The sequence below is a fragment of the Rattus norvegicus genome, chromosome 3 (genome assembly GCF_036323735.1).
Source record: "Rattus norvegicus strain BN/NHsdMcwi chromosome 3, GRCr8, whole genome shotgun sequence".
Taxonomy (NCBI): Eukaryota; Metazoa; Chordata; class Mammalia; order Rodentia; family Muridae; genus Rattus; species Rattus norvegicus.
The window spans coordinates 71,815,801-71,833,902 of NC_086021.1; the positions used below are offsets into that span (position 1 = coordinate 71,815,801).

Genomic DNA, 18,102 nt, shown 5'->3' on the forward strand with positions numbered 1-18,102 from the left:
TTTTGAAAATGTATCTCATTAAATTGTAAAGGCTGGCCTTGAACTCACAGTTAGACCATAGAGGACTTGAATCATTCTAGAATTATAGGCCTTCCCAGAAGGCCTGGTTTAAAAATAATCTTATATATGAAACTATAGATGATATTGTCTACTATACAATCTGATAATAATATAGGAGATATGACTTTTTGCTCTTTATATTGGCAGGTGCATATTAAAAAGAAATTATAAGAGTTTACAACTGCTAACACTTCTCCATGCATGTCAGCTCTAACTGGAATTAGTTCTGGGTCTCAATTCTTAAATAAATATAGTTCAACATGTAACTGCTATGGGACTCTGTTCAGCTCTTGTACTTATTCTACAATCCCCCTTAAATAAACTAAATAGAAACAAATGATATATCTGATTATGTAAATTCTACTTTCCATGGTAGCTTCCAAAATAATTGCAAACTCCATGGAAAGTTCAACATATGTGTGTGTCATTGTGAAGGGATGCATACTTTCAGGTTAGCTCCTGATTCCATGTGCTGGCGTTGTTTTCTTAATTTTATGATTATTTATCTCTATCCTGTGTGGAAGAGAGTAAGCTAAATACAACCCAGATATTTAGATAATATGATGTTACTGAGAGTAGCACTGAGTCCACGAGGTCACCCTTTCAGGCTTTAGAGTGTATGAGGTCACCCTGGCAGTCTTCAGAGTTCATGAGGCCACCCTGGCAGGCTTCAGAGTGCATGAGGTTGCCCTGTCAGGTTTCAACCTAGGGGCCTCATAGCAGCTAGTAGCCTAAATCACTCAGAATCTTGTTTTATTTTGAGTTTGTAGAATTGTTTCATATTGTATTTATTTTTTTCATATAACAGGTTTTGATACTATTCTTTGCCCTGTCCCAACTCCTCCTGGATACTCCCCACATCCCTATCACTCAACTTCAGGTTCATTGACTTTCTTAAAACAACCAAAACAACATGACAGCAAAAACAAAATAAAACAAAACAAACACACACACACATACACACACAAAACCACCAAGACAAACAACACACACACACACACACACACACACACACACACACACACACACACACACTTAAAAACAAAAACAAAACCAACTAAACAAACAACCAAAATATAAAACATCAAAAAGCCTGGTAGTGGTGGCTCCCACCTTTAATCCCAGAACTCAGAAGGCAGAGGAAAGCAGATCTATGACTTCAAGGCCAGCCATGACCACAGAGTGAGTTCCAGAACAGCCAATGCTATCCAGGCAGACTCTGTCTCCAAACATGACACCCAGACAAAGGAATCAAAATCACAATCTTTGTGTGTGTGTGTGTGTGTGTGTGTGTGTGTGTGTGTGTGTGTGTGTGTGTGTGTTGGCCAACTACTGTTAGACATAGGACCTATCATAAAGCATTTGTTTCTCTTTTTTAAGACCTTTGATTTCCATCTTCAATGGCAGCATTCCCATGCTTAGCATGCCTGCACACATTGCTCAGTAAGCAGATGGCTGCAACAGTAACAGGCAATCCTAAGGTTGCTGCCCATTATCAACTGTTACAACTCAAGAACACCACAAAGTGAGTGCTGGAACAATACAAAGGAGGACCTAACTTTTCATTTTAACTAAAGTGTTCTCAAAGTAATTCAAGGGAGACTCACCACTACGGTATTATAGGAGCGACTATGCAATGTACATAATTTTTTCTGCAGACATTTTCATTCACTGTGTGCTCCCCATTAGATAACATCAGTGAATATGATATTTGGATATCAATTCCATGCTAGTAGATAATCCTTATACTCCCCAATTTATCAAACTTTATTTCATTTTGTCAACGTAACTTCACTCTTTAATGTTTCCATTATCCATCAGTTATATCCCATTGTTATTTTTTTCCTGATATAAGACACTGAATTGCAGGGCTGTCTCCATCCTCTCTATTTCCTTTTTACTTGTTTGCCCCCCCCCTCTTTCTCTCTCATAGTGTAAGTGTTTTATGATTATTTAAAAATAGATAACTAGAAGGCGATCATCGTATTTCCACCAAAGCCATTTATACTATCAGTACATACAGTAAGTTAATTAACTGTACCATATAAACCCTGCCTTCCTCCCCTCTCTCCATTTCTATCTCTCCTCCCTTCCTCTCCCCATTCACCCCTTTCTCTTCTCCCTCATCTCTTTTCCTTCTTTTCCTCTTCTCTACCTACTGTTTCTCCTTCTCTTTCATGTTCTCTTCCATTTTCTCTAATGATTCCTTCTCTTCTAATTAAAAGAGATGATGGCTTAGTTCTATTGACCTGCCACATTCACTCCATATGTCCTTGACCACTACAGTAAGTCCATGTTCACATCTCCAGTCTCATCTTTGGCAGGGTTGACAACATCACTGACTTTCCAGTAACAGCACTGCCCTTTCTATGCCCCCTTGAAGAATCTATCTTGTCTGTTGTCTTTCCATGTGTCCATAAAATGTTCTACATTGACTTTATTAAAGTTCTAAGTAATCTGCAAGCTGTAATTAAAAGTTTACTTTATTTCATGTATAAAGATGTTTTCACTTCAGGTATATCTATTAACTTGTGCTCCAAGTGCCCAGGGTGACCAAATGAGGCCCAAGCTTCTGGATATAGAGTTGCAAAAGGTTGTAAACTGCTGTGTGCAGGGGCTGGGAATCAAACTCATGACCTCCAGAAGAGCAATCAGTGCTCTGAACCACTGAGACATGTCTCCAGCCCCAAAATTGTACTTTTGAAATAAAAACTCTTCTAGCTCCATCAATTCACATTTCTCTATTTTCTAACAAAAATCATTCTAATACTTAGCATTTTGTAGTTGTTCTGGGAGTGTACGCTTTTGTGTGTGTGTGTGTGTGTGTGTGTGTGTGTGTGTGTGTGTGTCTATGTATACATAATTTGTAAGTCTTTCAAGTGTTTCTGGAAATTAGGTAGGTTTGAATTTGTGAATTTATGAATGAATGAAAATAAATGCATTATTTTGACTAGAAAATTATCAAGGTGTTTGAAATTTCTGTCCATATTCTAAATATTTCATGATTATTTAAAAATTGATAATCATAAAAAGATAGTGTATATAACACATATATATCATTAACCATAACATATTATTCACATATTTTATCAGATTTATTACCTACCTTGAATATGTTGACCCCACATTAAATTCATCCATTGTGAAGGAATGCCTTCTCTATTAATTTTCCTTAAGTCTTTTCTTAATTATATTTCAAGTGGCTGAAAATAAACGAATTAAAATATAGCTTCAATAATAATGAATAATACTTACATTTCTCTTAACATAGTAGTATGGATCCACATCTTCCAAGGGCTCTGACACGGTTCCTTGAGGAAGGGTTCCATAGGCAAATGGAAGTTTTTTGCCTGCTTCTAAACCCCAGCTTGGTTTTAAATCTTCTTCTTCATGCTCTTCGTTGCATTTTTTAGCAATGTGATTTTTTATAAGTTCAAGTGACTCTGCCGTGAATGGGACAAGGCCCTTCGGCTCTGGCGAAGTCAACATTTTCAATTTTGTACCTATGAAAAAGTAAATATATAAAATGTGGTCATGTGTAAAGTCATTATATCAGTACGTTGTCACATGCTCTTTGAACCCATAAAAAGCTCTGGAAGTGGGGTTCTCCCCTGCCTTTCCAGACTTAAGAACAATTACCTTAAAGTATACTCCAGGGTCCCCTTTCTGGGGGTGAGCTGCTTATGACAATGGTGGAAGGGAACAGAAAAACTGCCCAGGAGTGAAAATGTTTTGTCCTTGAATTTTTTACAATAAAGACTACTTTTCTAAAATTGCATTTTATAAAAATATTGGCAATGAGGAAGTGAAGCATGAAATTAAGCCATCAAAAGCTGATCCTTGAACATACAGCTTAATGAAACACCTCTGCTAGACTGCGTCAATCTCCACTGTTGAAAGCTATCTTCAAAAGGTCAGGGTAAACTAAGGTGAGGGTGTAGGCTTGGTGATGGATCACTCAGTAGACTTTTCTCTGTGGGAGTAAAGCCTGATTAACTGGGGCTGACAAAAAAAAAGAGGGAGAAGAATCATACACACATAGACACAGACACAGACACAGACACAGACACAGACACAGACACACACACACACACACACACACACACACACACACATACATACTTGGTGAATGAAACCAAGTTCAACAAGCTCCAACATCCTTACAGCTGCATACATACATACACACATACATACATATATACATACATACATATATACATACATATACATACATATAAACATATGTACATATAAACATATATACATATAAACATATATACATATAAATATATATACACATTCACACATTGGGTGAATGGAGCAAAGCTCAACCACTTTACATACATAAACATACATGCATTTATGGATGGATGGAGCAACGCTCCAATGAGCAAGCTTCAACAACCCTATTTCTTCTCCCACAGTTTATATAGCCTACCAAGATCTTTCAAGAAGTACAAAATAATTACAGTAACAATTACATTTTATTTTGCTTTTAGTAAATTATCATGAAGAAGCAGTAGGTTCTCCAATACCTTTACATGAAAAACATTTTACTATTGCAGATGAAGAAAACAGTTATTCACAAGAAAACACATACATCTATAACTAAGCAATTTTTCATAGAGTAACAAAGTTAAGCAAGCAAGGTAACTTTCTAAGCCAGTTTCTCTTTACAAGAAGGTGGCGATTTGCAGTTGTAAAGACAGAATTGGGGACTTGCAGGCAAATGGATGGAACTAGAAAATATCATCCTGAGTGGGGTAAACCAAACCCAAAGGGACGTACATGATAGGTGCTCACTGATAAATGAATATTAGCCAAAAAGTTCAGCATGTCCACGATACAACTCATATGAAGGATAACAAGAAGAAAGGCCCAAGTGTGGATGCTTCCACCCTACTCAGAAGGAGGAACAAAAGGCAGGATTAGGTATAGGGGGAAGTCCAGAGGGACAGGAGAATGAGTTGAAATATGCAGCAGTATGTGGTGGGCAATGGGGGAGGGTCAATAGAAAGTCCTAGACATCAGGCATGTGGGAGGCTCCCAGGACCCAATGGGGATGACAGCCAAAATTCCCAACAGTGAAGAAATGGAACCTGAAGGCACCACCTCTAGTAGATAGACATGGCCCCTATCTCAAACTTTATGACGCAGAATTGTTCCCATCTAAAGGAAATACAGGTAAAATAAATGGACCAGACACCCATCCAGAGACCACCCCAAATTGGAATCCATTCCATGCACAGGCACCAAACTCCAACAGCATTGCTGATACTGCCATGTGCTTGCAGATGCTGCCATGTCTGTGCTCTGAGAGGCTCTTCCTGCACCTGGCTGGGAAAGATGCAGATATTTACCACTGGACTGAGCCTAGGGACCCCAATGAAAAAGTTAGGGGCAGGAGTGAAGGAGTTATAGGGGATTGCAACCCCATAGGAAGAACAACAGTATCAACTAAATGGAGCCCCCACCCTGATTCCCAGGGACTAAGCCATCAACCAAAGCACATGCATGGTCCGGTCCATGCCCCCCACTATGTATTACTAGAGGACTGTCTTGTATGGCCTCAGTTGGAGGGTATGTGCTTGGTCCTGTGGAGGCTTGATGTCACAGAGAAGGGGGATACTAGAGGGTGAGGTGGGTGTGGGTAACTGGCTGGGGAAACACCCTTTCAGTGGTGAAGGGGTATGGGGACCAGAAAGGGGGATAACATTTGAATGTAAATAAATAAAATAATTAATAAAGCAGTCAGATTCAATTATCTTCGTATTTATCTTAAAAAGTAATAAAAACCTTGAAAGAATCACAAATCTAAATTTTATGTAAACAACAATCAGTAACATCTATGTTAGATCTTCAAGGTGCATATCTACTCGTTTTCATTTTTGTTATTAACTCATATGAGGAAAACAGGGACCAAAATGGGCACAAGAAATTATCACCTTGATCACCAGCCCAGCTTTAGTACAATGGTCACATGAGTCCACGCAATTCAGTCTGCCATTGTTATTGTTCCCAACCTTAAAATTTCTCTAGCTCAACTATTAAAAGTGTGCCTCTTTGAACCTCAAGTTGTTTTCTAAGATTTTCTACATCAGAGCCTCTAGCAAAACATCTTAACCTAACTTCACTAAAAATTTTCATCCCCAAATGTTTTCTAAGGGTGGTTGTCATTGCTAACAAGCTACACTTCTAAGTCCTTTCCGAGGATTGTAGATGAATCATTATCTGCCCCAGCAGCAATGCTTGAAAAAGATCAATTATTAATATTGTAAGTGCCAATGACACTGCCCTCTGAGGGGCAGGAAGCCCTCTTATAGTTTTCACAGAACCCATAGATTATGAGGGATGTGATGTGAGGGCAGCAAGCAGAGTGAAACTCTACGACAGCATGGAGTCCTCAGGACACAGGGGTCAGAGCTCTGCCTCTCTAAGGCATACCCATCATGACTGTGTAACTGGCGGGATGCATCCCGTGAGTTCTAGTTATATTGGTGTCCCACCTGCATGGCCCGCAGAAGTCCACAGTCAGTTTCTGTAAGCTCATTCTGTGAGGTGATTTCTCTCTGTCAGTATTTTTCCATTTGCTTGAAAGTTTAACGGGAGACACTACTCCTCCTGGAAATATGTGTGGTACTCCAGCCATTAACTTCAATAGGGCTTCTCCAATTGATTTCTGTTTCGTGTTTTTGTATTTGACTTCATATAATGATGCTCACACTCTGTCTGTCTGTCTGTCTCTGTCTCTCTCTCCTATGATATAACTATCCATTCATTCATCCCTTGCTAATATTTACTCTCTTACTTTACCTTCTTATATATCTACTAAATAGAATTCATTCAAAAATTTAAAAAAGTAACAATATTATGAATGATTCTCTGGACCATACATAACATTACAGTCTCTAAACTCAAATTTTGACATCAAGATATAAATATATAGATACTCCCCTGAAACTAAATAGGTACATTTGAGGAGATCCTGTCTCAATTTTATAGAGCTAAAAGCCATTCAGAATTTTATTATACTTAATATTATACTCATTTGGAATTTCATTTAGTCCTTAACAGATGGCATGCAGCCATCAACTGGTCTTTTGTTTTATAAATGGTCTTCCATCATTCTGGGTGCCATTCTTCTTGTGTTTAGATTTGAATTATTTACTTTAACTCAAGCCCTGCATGACTTGTTATCATTCTTACATTTTAGTGGTTCGGGGATAAAACCAGAGCTGTGCTCATAGTTGGAAAATGCTTTTCCACTGAGGTATAACCCCCCCCCCAGGAATATAGGTCGAATTTGATTGGATATTTAACTCCTATACCCTTACAATCCTGCCCTTCTCCTATGTCATACAAATGTCTTGATGGGTGCACAGGAGTTGTGTTACTCTCTGTACACCGGCATCTACCAACTACAGTTCTCAAATGCTTTCTTCTCTTGGATGTTTGTGTGGAAAGTTCACCAATGAAAGCAACAGGGAGTGGGTGGGTGGGAGTGGGAGCATCGTCAAAGAAGCAGGGGTATCGGAAAGGGGGGAAAGAGGATAACATTTGAAATGTAAATACATAAAATATCCAAGAAAAATAAAATTAAAAAATTCAACAGGGAAGTTTGTTCATTTATTTTTTCTTTCACAATTATGACAAATACCCTTTAACATTTTAGCCATTATTTTTTTTTTCTAGAAAGAAAGAATATAGAGTTGGGGGGGTGGGGAAGGAAAGAGTACCTGGGAGAAGTGGGAAGTGAGGAAATTGGAATATATTGAATGAAAAAAATGTAATTAAAAAGTTCAATAAAGCAACTAGAGGTATGGTTCAGTAGTTAAGAGCAGAGGATGTGCTTCTAGAGGACCCTGGATCAATTCCCAGATTCCACACTGCAGCTCACAAGTGTCTGTAACTCCAGCTCCAGCAGACCCAACACTTCATACAGACATATAAGCCAATGAAACACCAATTCACATAAAATAAAAATAAAACAACAAATTTAAAAACATAAACAAAAGAAAATGTAAAATAAATAAAACCAAATAACACAAATTTATGACTAGAAAATTACTCATGACATTTTTCTCCGTGTCATGAACCTCTCTTCATGTGACACAATTTTGGGATATTTTTTCATGATGATCTTGAATACTGTCCATTTACACAACTGCCTGAGAGCATCTATATCTGCCTTCCTCTCTTTGGCACAATTTGGTAATGTCAGGTATCAATTCTGCCATTTACCGATGCTAACCCACTCTGTTAGACATGGGAAGGTGTGCCTTTCCATTGACTGCAGCACCAGTGTTCACTTAGATAACCTATTCTTTATTTATACATACAAAAGTGTTATTTTAGAAGACATATTTAGTTTTATTTTATGCATATTAGTGTTTGGCCTACATGTGTGTATGTGCTACATAATATCTGAGATGGTCATAAGAGGAGCTTGGATGCCTTAAATAGAGCTATAGATGATACGCGCGTCCACGTGGGTGGTAGCAACCAAGTCTGTGTCTTCTGAAAGAGCAACAGTGCTTTAACCACATAGCCACTCGAGCCCTTCTCCAGCCCATGATTCCAATAATTGTGCTTACATTACATTTTGTGACAGCCCAAGTCTTATCAAAATCTTAGGCTCCGAGGAGTTATTGTCCATTACTAATTTGCTCAATCCTTCTTTACGAGGACATGAAAGCTAAAGGTGGTGTATTTAATGATGCACATTTGCTAACTTTATATTTTGCATCCCACTGGAGGCATTTCTTTCAAAATAATTTTTTTAAAATAGAAATGCCATGTACTATGTTTACCTCCAGAATTTTCATTTCTGTGTAAAATGTGAAGCAATGCATAACACATTACTTAGTAACTAAGAAGACCGAAAAGAACAAAGTTATTGGAAGTGGGATAGGACTCACTGTAAGAATACAAATCTCTAGTTTAAGGCGATGGTGATCAAAACCATGCAAATATATGACAAATCTCATAGGTTTCTAGAGAGATGGTGTAAAGTACATGTCTGTGTCACAGGTGCTCATGGAAAAACCATACTGTGTTGACTGCTTATGTCTTGCATAGAACCTTTGCTGGATTTTGTCTTTTTTTTTTCATTTTTGCTTTCCCATTGATATGCATGAGGAAGTTCTTACATCAAAAATACCATCGCAGATATAAATGTATTTACTATTCTCCATGTGAATTGAAAGATTTTTCTTCTAAAATATGAATTAAAATAAAACTATATCACTTTCCTTTCTTTGTCTTCTCTTCCAGCTGATGTGTTCTATGTCCCCCACCCTGATCTTTCTCAAATTCATGGCATCCTCTTCAATTTTTACTGTTACATGTATAATTATATATTATGAATTTGCATGTAAATATATATGCATATATACATATATATACATATATACATATATACATATATACATATATACATATACATATATATAAAGCCTGCTGAGTCAGTTTAGTTTTGCTTGTGTGTTATGTATTATCAATAGGTATTGGATAAATAATAACTGAATTGATTACTGGAGAAGTCTAATTCTTTCTCTTTCAGTAGTAGTCCATTGCTTGTAGCTCTTCATTTAGGGGTAGGACCACACGAGACGTTCCCTGCCTGCACTAGGATAGTAACCGGTGCTGGAATTGTTCACCTCTTGGTCTGGCAGGTTGAAATCTTGTGGGTGTAGCTTCACTGTCATATCTAGAAAAAAACGATCTCAAAGCAGACATCTTGGTCATCTGGTTTTACAATCCTGCCAGACACTCATCCATGATGCTCTCTGAAACTTGTGTAGGATTTGTGTTACAGATTGCTGGCCTCAGGATGGACACTCCGAAATAACTTACTCTATACACCGTGATTAGTTGGGCCTTTCTGTAGTAGCTCCCGTTGCAATAAGAAGCTGTTAGAATGGGGGATATCTACACTTACCTCTGTGTATGAGAGTACATATTTGTAATGTCGCTAGGAAATATATAGTCTAATGTCAGTGGCAGTAGGAGGTTCTCATCTAAGATCTATGATCTCAATAGCTACGGGTCACTGGCTATGAATCCAGTACCATGTCTGGATAGCATCCTATTAAATGGCCTTTAGGTCCAAGTAGACAGCTGATGGTTACTGCTAAGACGTTAAGTGTCACTACTGCACTTCAGGGATATTGTGGCCTTTGGTCATTGTTGTGGTCCACCAGTATCACTCCTGTGTATGAGTATCATCGGCGTCAATCTTTTACCATTTTGCACAGCATCTTCCATTTATATCACAGCTTGTCCTTGGGGGGAGGACTTGAGGTTAAATCCACCTTGAATCTCTTGCCTGCTATGTCTGAAATGCATCATGTCTTCTGTAACAAAGACTTGTTTTCAACCTTTGGGAGGCATCCATAGTGAGCAGCAATAACTTATAATGTTTTAAGAGTTTCTTGGATTCTCCTGACCAACAATTTGAAAGGATTCTTATAGCCCAGTACTGAGATTTTTGTTAGTTTTATTTTATTTGTATGAGTGGTTTTTTTTCTGGATTTATGTCTGTGCATCATGTCCATGTAGTGCCTGTGGATTCCTGAAGAGGGCACTAGATCACCTCAGAACTGAAATTTTCTATGGTTGTGAGCCACTATGTGGGTTCTGAGAACTAAATATGGGTCCTCTGGAAGAGCAGTCAGTGAGATTAACAACTGAGCCATCTCTCCAGCCCCTTATACCAAATTTTATTTGTTATAAATTTGGTATGTGGATCCAAGGTTATAGTGATAGTCCATATAGGACTCAGATGTCTGTACTAGATATCTACACAAATATAACAGGAAAGAGAGCTGCTTTGTAACATGAGAAAGTGCCAGACAGTTTTATTTAATACAAATTTGAATATAACTTAATACCATTTTTTTTGCCAAGAAAGATAATATAATCTTAGACCGTGTTGACAAAAGACTAAAAATGGATCCACCTCTATTTGGTGTCGATAAACTGGACAAAACCTAATGATTACTTTTAATTAAAATAAAACGAAACTGTGGAGAGTCTGGCTAAAAAGGTGGAGGTGTGACATAGGGACACAGAAGAGGCACAGAGTGAAACTTGTTGCTTCCAAGTCTCTGAAACTTTTTATGTGGAAACTAGATACCTGTATTACCAGGGAGGAAGAACTGGAATCAATGCGCCAACTGCAGCCCAGACTTGCCTGTAAGGTAGAGTGTTTCCTAATATTGAATGAGTAGCTATGGGCACCATGCCTCACCTTAAATAGATATAGGAAGCATAAAATTACTGGCTGTTGGGTGAGATGTTTTCAATGTATGCAAATATTGATTGTAATGTCAATATTATGTCATCTGAGAACAGTCAACTGTTAAGATACTTTTACTGAAGTTTTTGTACAGCAACACAAGACACAAAGGTAGGCTGAGATGAGAGACTCTGAATAAAGAATACCTGAGCTTTTGGCACCATTACACCCAGCCTAAAATAATTATCACAATGTCAGTAGAACCACTTAGATGGCTAGCCACCAATGTTTGGCTAGCCACCAATGTTAAGCTCGTGTATATTAAAATTATATTTATTAACACTAGACATGGAGGGTTAGATGGTCCCAGCTCATTGGAAGATGCTGTCATCAGTGGAAATAGTCTAGACTCACTACCATTGAAACCTGGTAGATTCAAACTACCAGTCTGGTTGTGTTTTGTTTGTTGGTTTGCTTGTTTTTATTGTACAGCCCCAATACAGTTTAAACTACTTTTTCTGGACTACTCGGTAAAATAATCCAATGATACCTTCTTTTATTAGCTAATATTTATGACAGCCAGTAAAATTCTCAGTGTCTTTCCATATATGTCAAATTACATATCCTTCATATATACACAATGTAAAATGATGAAAGATTAAATCAGATAATGCAGAAACCCTGAGCCACACTACAGTCTTTATTGTGACTCACTCTTTCCCTCACCACAACAACTTATTTCAGGTGACACTTTCAGTAGTCACTCTGACACTGAAAGAAAATTTACCCCATTGTTGACTCGAAGAATGAATGGACAATAGGCATTTGTCTTCAATGCACTGAAAAGCAAACCAAACATTTATCAAGTGAATTGGCAGGCCTCTGACTTTTAGAAGGTAGAGTGCAGACTGAATTATTAATCATTAAAACATAATTCAGTAAAAAGCATTTCTGTGGGGACTTTATGTAACGTTGTCCAGGCACTACACTTTCTGTTCTGCCATCTTTTAATACAGCATCAATGCCTAAGAAAATAAAGATTAATAGTTAATCTGCCCATTAGATGGCCTTTCTAAAATATTGAATAGCTAGAGTAAGGTTTTGGCAATAATTATATCACAATTGCACTCTTGATAAGTTCCAGTTGCATAACTATTCAGGAAAATGGAGTCCATTTCTCTTGAATAATCAGAAAAGCTATAGAGTATAATCTTATGGAAAAAGTTATTGAATTTAAAAATTAATATGGATCAATTTATCAAAATAATGTGATAACTGTAATTATGAGCACTCTTACTGAATGACTGCCATTCCTAAGATAAATTTGTTAAATTCTCTTATTTTCTTTTGTATTGCCCCTGCAAGTATCGTTTTACAAATGAGGAGGTGTTTCTTGGTCTCTCGGATGACTGCTCTATCATGGTTTCCTTGGGTAATTGATGGAGACCAAGGCTAAAACTATTACACTTAAGTCGCAGGTTGAATGCGCTTAAAATAAAACCTCCAAACAAGCTACCAATAGTTTAGGCAAATGTAAACTACTGATATACCAGTATGGCTACTTTAGAAATGTCCAAAAGGGAGATAACATTGAATCACTTTACAGTTGGCAGACCAATGGCAAATGGGCACGTCTAGGGAAAGATAAGATAGATATTAGTTTGGAGAGGACAAGAGATGGCTATCATGCAATCTGCTCTCTGGATTCTGCTCTCAGGATTTAGGGAATTTGTATTTCTATAAATCATGGTAGGAGACTTTCTGAACAACGACTGAAAAGAAAGAGCTAGGTGATTAGGAGAACGACATTGGGTTTCTCCTACATCTAAGTAACTGTGCTTTGGGAAGTCAAGTGAGTGCACCCGTTCAAGATACTGAATTTGGATCCAAAGGCACCAAGCAGGAAGAATCATGGGTAATCCATGTTTAAAGGAAGCACAGATTTTGTGACAACATTCAGCGGTATAGGAGGCAGCAATAGAGCACTGTATCCAGCACTGTTTTGACTTCTCTAGGTTGAAATATCATGACTGTTCACTAGAATGTGTTTTTTCCCCAATTGATATTGACTGTGGACTTAGCTGGGAATTCTTCTGCTTACTGATGTAAATAACAATATTTAAAGGCTATTTTAATCTATCACATAATTTTCTATTTCCCAGTGCTATCCTTGGTATGAACATTCAGCATAATTTGAACCGTTGGCAGGTTGTAGATCTATAGATATTAAGGAGTGCTGCTTATGTAATCTATCCACAAACTTGACATAACTTGAATTATGTATGTTGCTTATTATGTAATCTCTCTACTAACTTGTTTCCTAACTTTTCTTTTTTTAAGATTTATTTATTTATCATGTATAAGTACACTGTAGCTGCCTTCAGGCACACAGAAGAGAGCATTGGATCCCGTTACAGATGGTTGTGAGCCACCATGTGGCTCCTGGGATTTGAACTCAAGACCTCTGGAAGCACAGTTAGTGCTCTTAACTGCTGAGCCATCTCTCCAACCCCCTAACTTTTCTTATATTTGCTGGACACCTTCTCTGATTTCAGTCAATGGGAACTGAAGGGAAAAGTCTCCCCTGTGGAGAGAGAATATTTAGCATAAATGGAGCTGGAGAACCATTAAAGTTTATTCCTAGGAATATGGTGGGTCTTTCATGAGGAGCACTGGTTGAAGGTATTCAGGATCTGCATAAAGTGGAGAAACTGAGAAGGGGGATAACATTTGAAATGTTAAATAAAATAACCAGTAAAATTGGGGGGGGTGCCTTTCAAACATGATCAGAAAATTAAATTTAGTCAATGAACAGTTATGGAAAAATTGTTTTTTCTTCCAGTATTTTATTTGTTTTTTTTTTTTTGCATCCACCCCGGTCAGTCACATTACATCACTTTTACTCCTCTACCAGCCATGTTTTCAGTTTTGCTTGTGATTCACAATTTCAATTATGATTTATGTGAGATACAGTGCACGTGGCCCTACCTTTACTGTTTTTGTACAACACTGTGAAGTTTGAGTATTTGCTATATTTGTTAGGCCTACAGGGTTTTCTGTGTAGTTTTAAGGGTTATTTTTGCCCTTTGCATGTTTGGGGAAGCACTTATAGCAAGATGTGGAACCGAGAAGTTCCCATTAACCTGGTTCATGTAGTCTTCTAACCAAATCCATTTCTAGATGGCTTAATTATCCAAAAGTAAAAATATAGTGTAAATTTCAAAACTGAAAAGGATTTTCAATGCATTCATTTATTTATAATAATTTAAAATAGAGTGGCTGGAAAAATGTCTCAGTGTATGAAGTGCTTGTTAAACAAGTGTGAAGACAGAAGTTCAGATCGCCATAGGAATGGCAGTTTCTCTATAACCCCAGCGCTGGGGAAGCAGAGACAGGGTGTTCCATGCACAACGTGGCTGACTGAACTAGCTAAATATAGCAACCCTAGATTCAGTGAGAGTCCCCACCATGGTAAGTAAAGTGGTAAGCAAACTAGGAAGACACTGTCAATCTCTGACACACACACACACATGCATATGACACATGCACATGTGAATTCTGACACATGCAGTCACATGAGCACATCTGAACATGTATATTCCATGTGATAAGTCAATAAATATAATAGAAGTCCCAGTTTAACGAACTGTTGACTAGTATTCAGGGAAACATACTAGGAAGCATTTGGTAGCATAAGCCATTATAACATTTGTAGGTAGATTCTGGGTGGGGTGTCTCAGATGCATCCTCCAAAAATCAGATAGATGGGTTTTAAATAGAGTTCCTATACATTATTAATGCTTCCCAAACCACAGCAGTATTTTTAGAATTTGTAAAAATAGAAAATAGGTAGTAACTAGACAATAAAGTTCTCTCTAGTATACTTTAAAGTGTTAAATGCTAATAATTGACTTCTAGGTCCAGGCCAGAGGTTTTGACAAAACTTTATAAGATTTATAGGATTTGGGAAATGATTATTAGGCATTTATAAAGATATTGTAGAAATGAAAAATGCTATTGCAAATATTAGGAAAGAGCTGATGTTTTTAATTTAAGATACATCTAAAAACTTATAAAAGTGGAAATTCAGTGAGAAATTATAAATATAGACCCGAAGGTTGATAAGGACAGGTAAATTCTATTTGTGTGCATGTGATTTATATACACATCTGCATATGTGTGCACTAGCATGCATGCATATATAGTATATGATGACACAAATCACTGAATCCAAGTTCAAATCTAGGATCATGTATGTTGGCAAACAGCAGGACCTCCTCTTATTTTTTAAACATGTATGCTCATATATGCATGTGTGCTACTGTATGCCTGAGCATTTTGTATGTGCATCGTTTATGCATATCATATCATGAGTGTGCACATGTGTGGTTGGGTACTCAGGCTTGTATGGGTTTATATGAAGACAAGAAGGCAACATTAGGGTGTCTTTCCTCAATAGACTTTCTACCTTCATTTGTTTTCATTTTTTATTGGATATTTTATGTATTTACATTTCAAAAGTTATCCCCTTTCTCCCCTCTCTCATTCTTCCATTAAGATGCTCCCCACCCCACCCACCCATGCTCACCTCAACTCCCTGGCAGTCCCCTACATTAGGTAAATGAGTTTTCACTCTTCCTGTTGATGCCAGACAATGCCACATAGGCAGCCTGAGTCATGGGTACCTCTATGTGTACACTTAGTTTGGTGGTTTAGTCCTTGGGAGCTCTGGGGGCTCTGGTTGGTTGATATTGTTGTTCTTCCTAAGGGGTTGCAAACCTCTTCAATTCCTTCAGTCCTTTCTCTAACTCCTCTACCTTCATTTCTAAAGATAAGAAAGTCCTTATTTCATTTACAGTGAGTGGCCAGGCATCCCCAAATCTCTATGTAGCCCACCTGGCTTTTGCATAGCTCCTTGTCCTTGTGCTTAGTTAGCAAGCATAATACCTTACAAGTCATCTTCCTAATCCCTGAAATTTTTTATAAAATTCAAATTTCAAATGCAACACATAGAAACAATACCTTAAAAAATATGTCCTTTAAAAGGAATTGAGAGTAAAAAATTGGTCTTAATGTTTAAATCATATAACAAATATATAATAGCCAAATCTTGAAAACAATTAAGGAAGGATGACATGTGTGCTAGAAGATAATATCAAGAGTAATTACTGAATTCTTCTTGGAGAAGTGGAAGCCAAAACAATGAATAACAATGATTTTAATGTATACAAGGAAAAGCCATTGTAAAGCCCCAATTCTGTATTCAGCAAAGATCTTCCTGAACAAAGAACGTAGGACAAAGATAATTTCATATCTTCAGGTAAATATTTAGACATTTAAGATGAATAAATGAGGTGAAAGGGAGATATGGTGCATAAATATAGAAATGAAAAGAAAACTAACTGGCTTAATTACCAAAACCATAAAGATTCTATCAAAATTAATTAAGATAAAGCACTTGTGTTATTTTTATAGAATAAATTTCATATAATAGAATGCATTGGATCAATACAAATGGTAAATTACCAGTAGACATAACAAGTCAAAAACTCCCCTTTATCAACAGATACCCAAAGGATTATACACAGTATAACCCAACTTCTAGAAAAAGGTTAGGCATGTCTCAGTGTGGCAATGTTCATCAAGGAGAGACAGTGCTGGTGGAAATGTGCAAAATCTCTTAGGAATTTTGAACACATGGGTAAATATACTTATCAAAGTGGCACTCAGAATCGTAGGATTTGTAAATTTTAACTTTGGGTAGCCATAAACACTTGTGATTCCCATTTAATTATTATACCCATAAAAATTCTTAGGAGTCAGATACAAGGTCATTTGGAAATTGTTTCGAAAGACATGAAATAAGAATCAAAACCTGGTTTCAGAAATGTGCAGATGGATAAACATGTAACAAAATCGGCATTAGGTGCACGGTTACTGATGACGCCTGGCTCACAAACCCTTTGCATGTTTAAGTAGCTTTTCAACATGTGCAGAAGTTTCAGCAGTAGAATTAGGTTCCTATCTAGGCTCTACTTTTAAATTTTAGTTAATTAGCTACTTAACTAGTTAATGATTAGTTAGTAGAACATAGTTAATTACTTTTTATGTGTATGGTTGTTTTGCCTGAATATATGTTTGTGTTTCTTAAGTGTAAAGTAACCTCAGTGGACAGAAAAGGGTACTGGCTCACCTGAGATTGGAGTTACAGCTGGTTGTGTACTGGAAATCAAACCAGGGTTTCCTAGAAGACCCTCTGGTACTTTCAAATGCTGAGCTATCTTTCCAGTGCTGGGTTATTATTTTTTAAATAGTTCTCATTCATTGTAAATGGTTATACAATTTATAAAACACTTTTCTTCATCTTTGACCTCATACCAGGTAATTCACTTCTTGATGCCTTGTTTTTCTCAGCTATAATGTAGAAATGATGGGAATAAGAGTAATGATAGAAATGATAAGAAATGCGAGGCATTTAGAACAATGTCTGCCATGTATTCTAAACTGTCATTATTATATTATATCCTTTATTCTTATTTTAAATCTTTTAAAGCATGTTCTTTTTACGCCTACTTGTTTTGAATTAATCAATTCTCTAATAGATTAGAATCTATAAAGACAATATTCAGAAGATAGTATAACTCCTTGCTGATACCCAATAATTAATAGTAAAGTAATAAATTATAGTGATCGACTGTAATACACTGACTTTCTTAAAGAGCTTCCAATACTCAGTGAGCTTTTCTGTCCCTACTTTATGTATATTTCTTTTATAATTGGGCTTGCAGCCTGTTACTAATTTC

The 18,102-nt window shown here is 37.0% G+C and overlaps 1 protein-coding gene across 7 annotated transcripts in view; it reads right to left on the reverse strand.

Moving 5' to 3' along the window:
- The window catches only part of Scn7a (sodium voltage-gated channel alpha subunit 7), a 102,582-nt gene that overhangs the window by 71,928 nt on the left and 12,552 nt on the right, over positions 1 to 18,102 (reverse strand). For all 7 annotated transcript variants that reach the window (XM_039105781.2, XM_039105780.2, NM_001388508.1 and 4 more), the window contains one exon: positions 3,316 to 3,563. In XM_039105781.2, coding sequence (XP_038961709.1) covers positions 3,316 to 3,549 — 234 coding nt within the window. In that variant the 5' untranslated portion in view covers positions 3,550 to 3,563. The remainder of the gene's footprint in view (positions 1 to 3,315; positions 3,564 to 18,102) is intronic.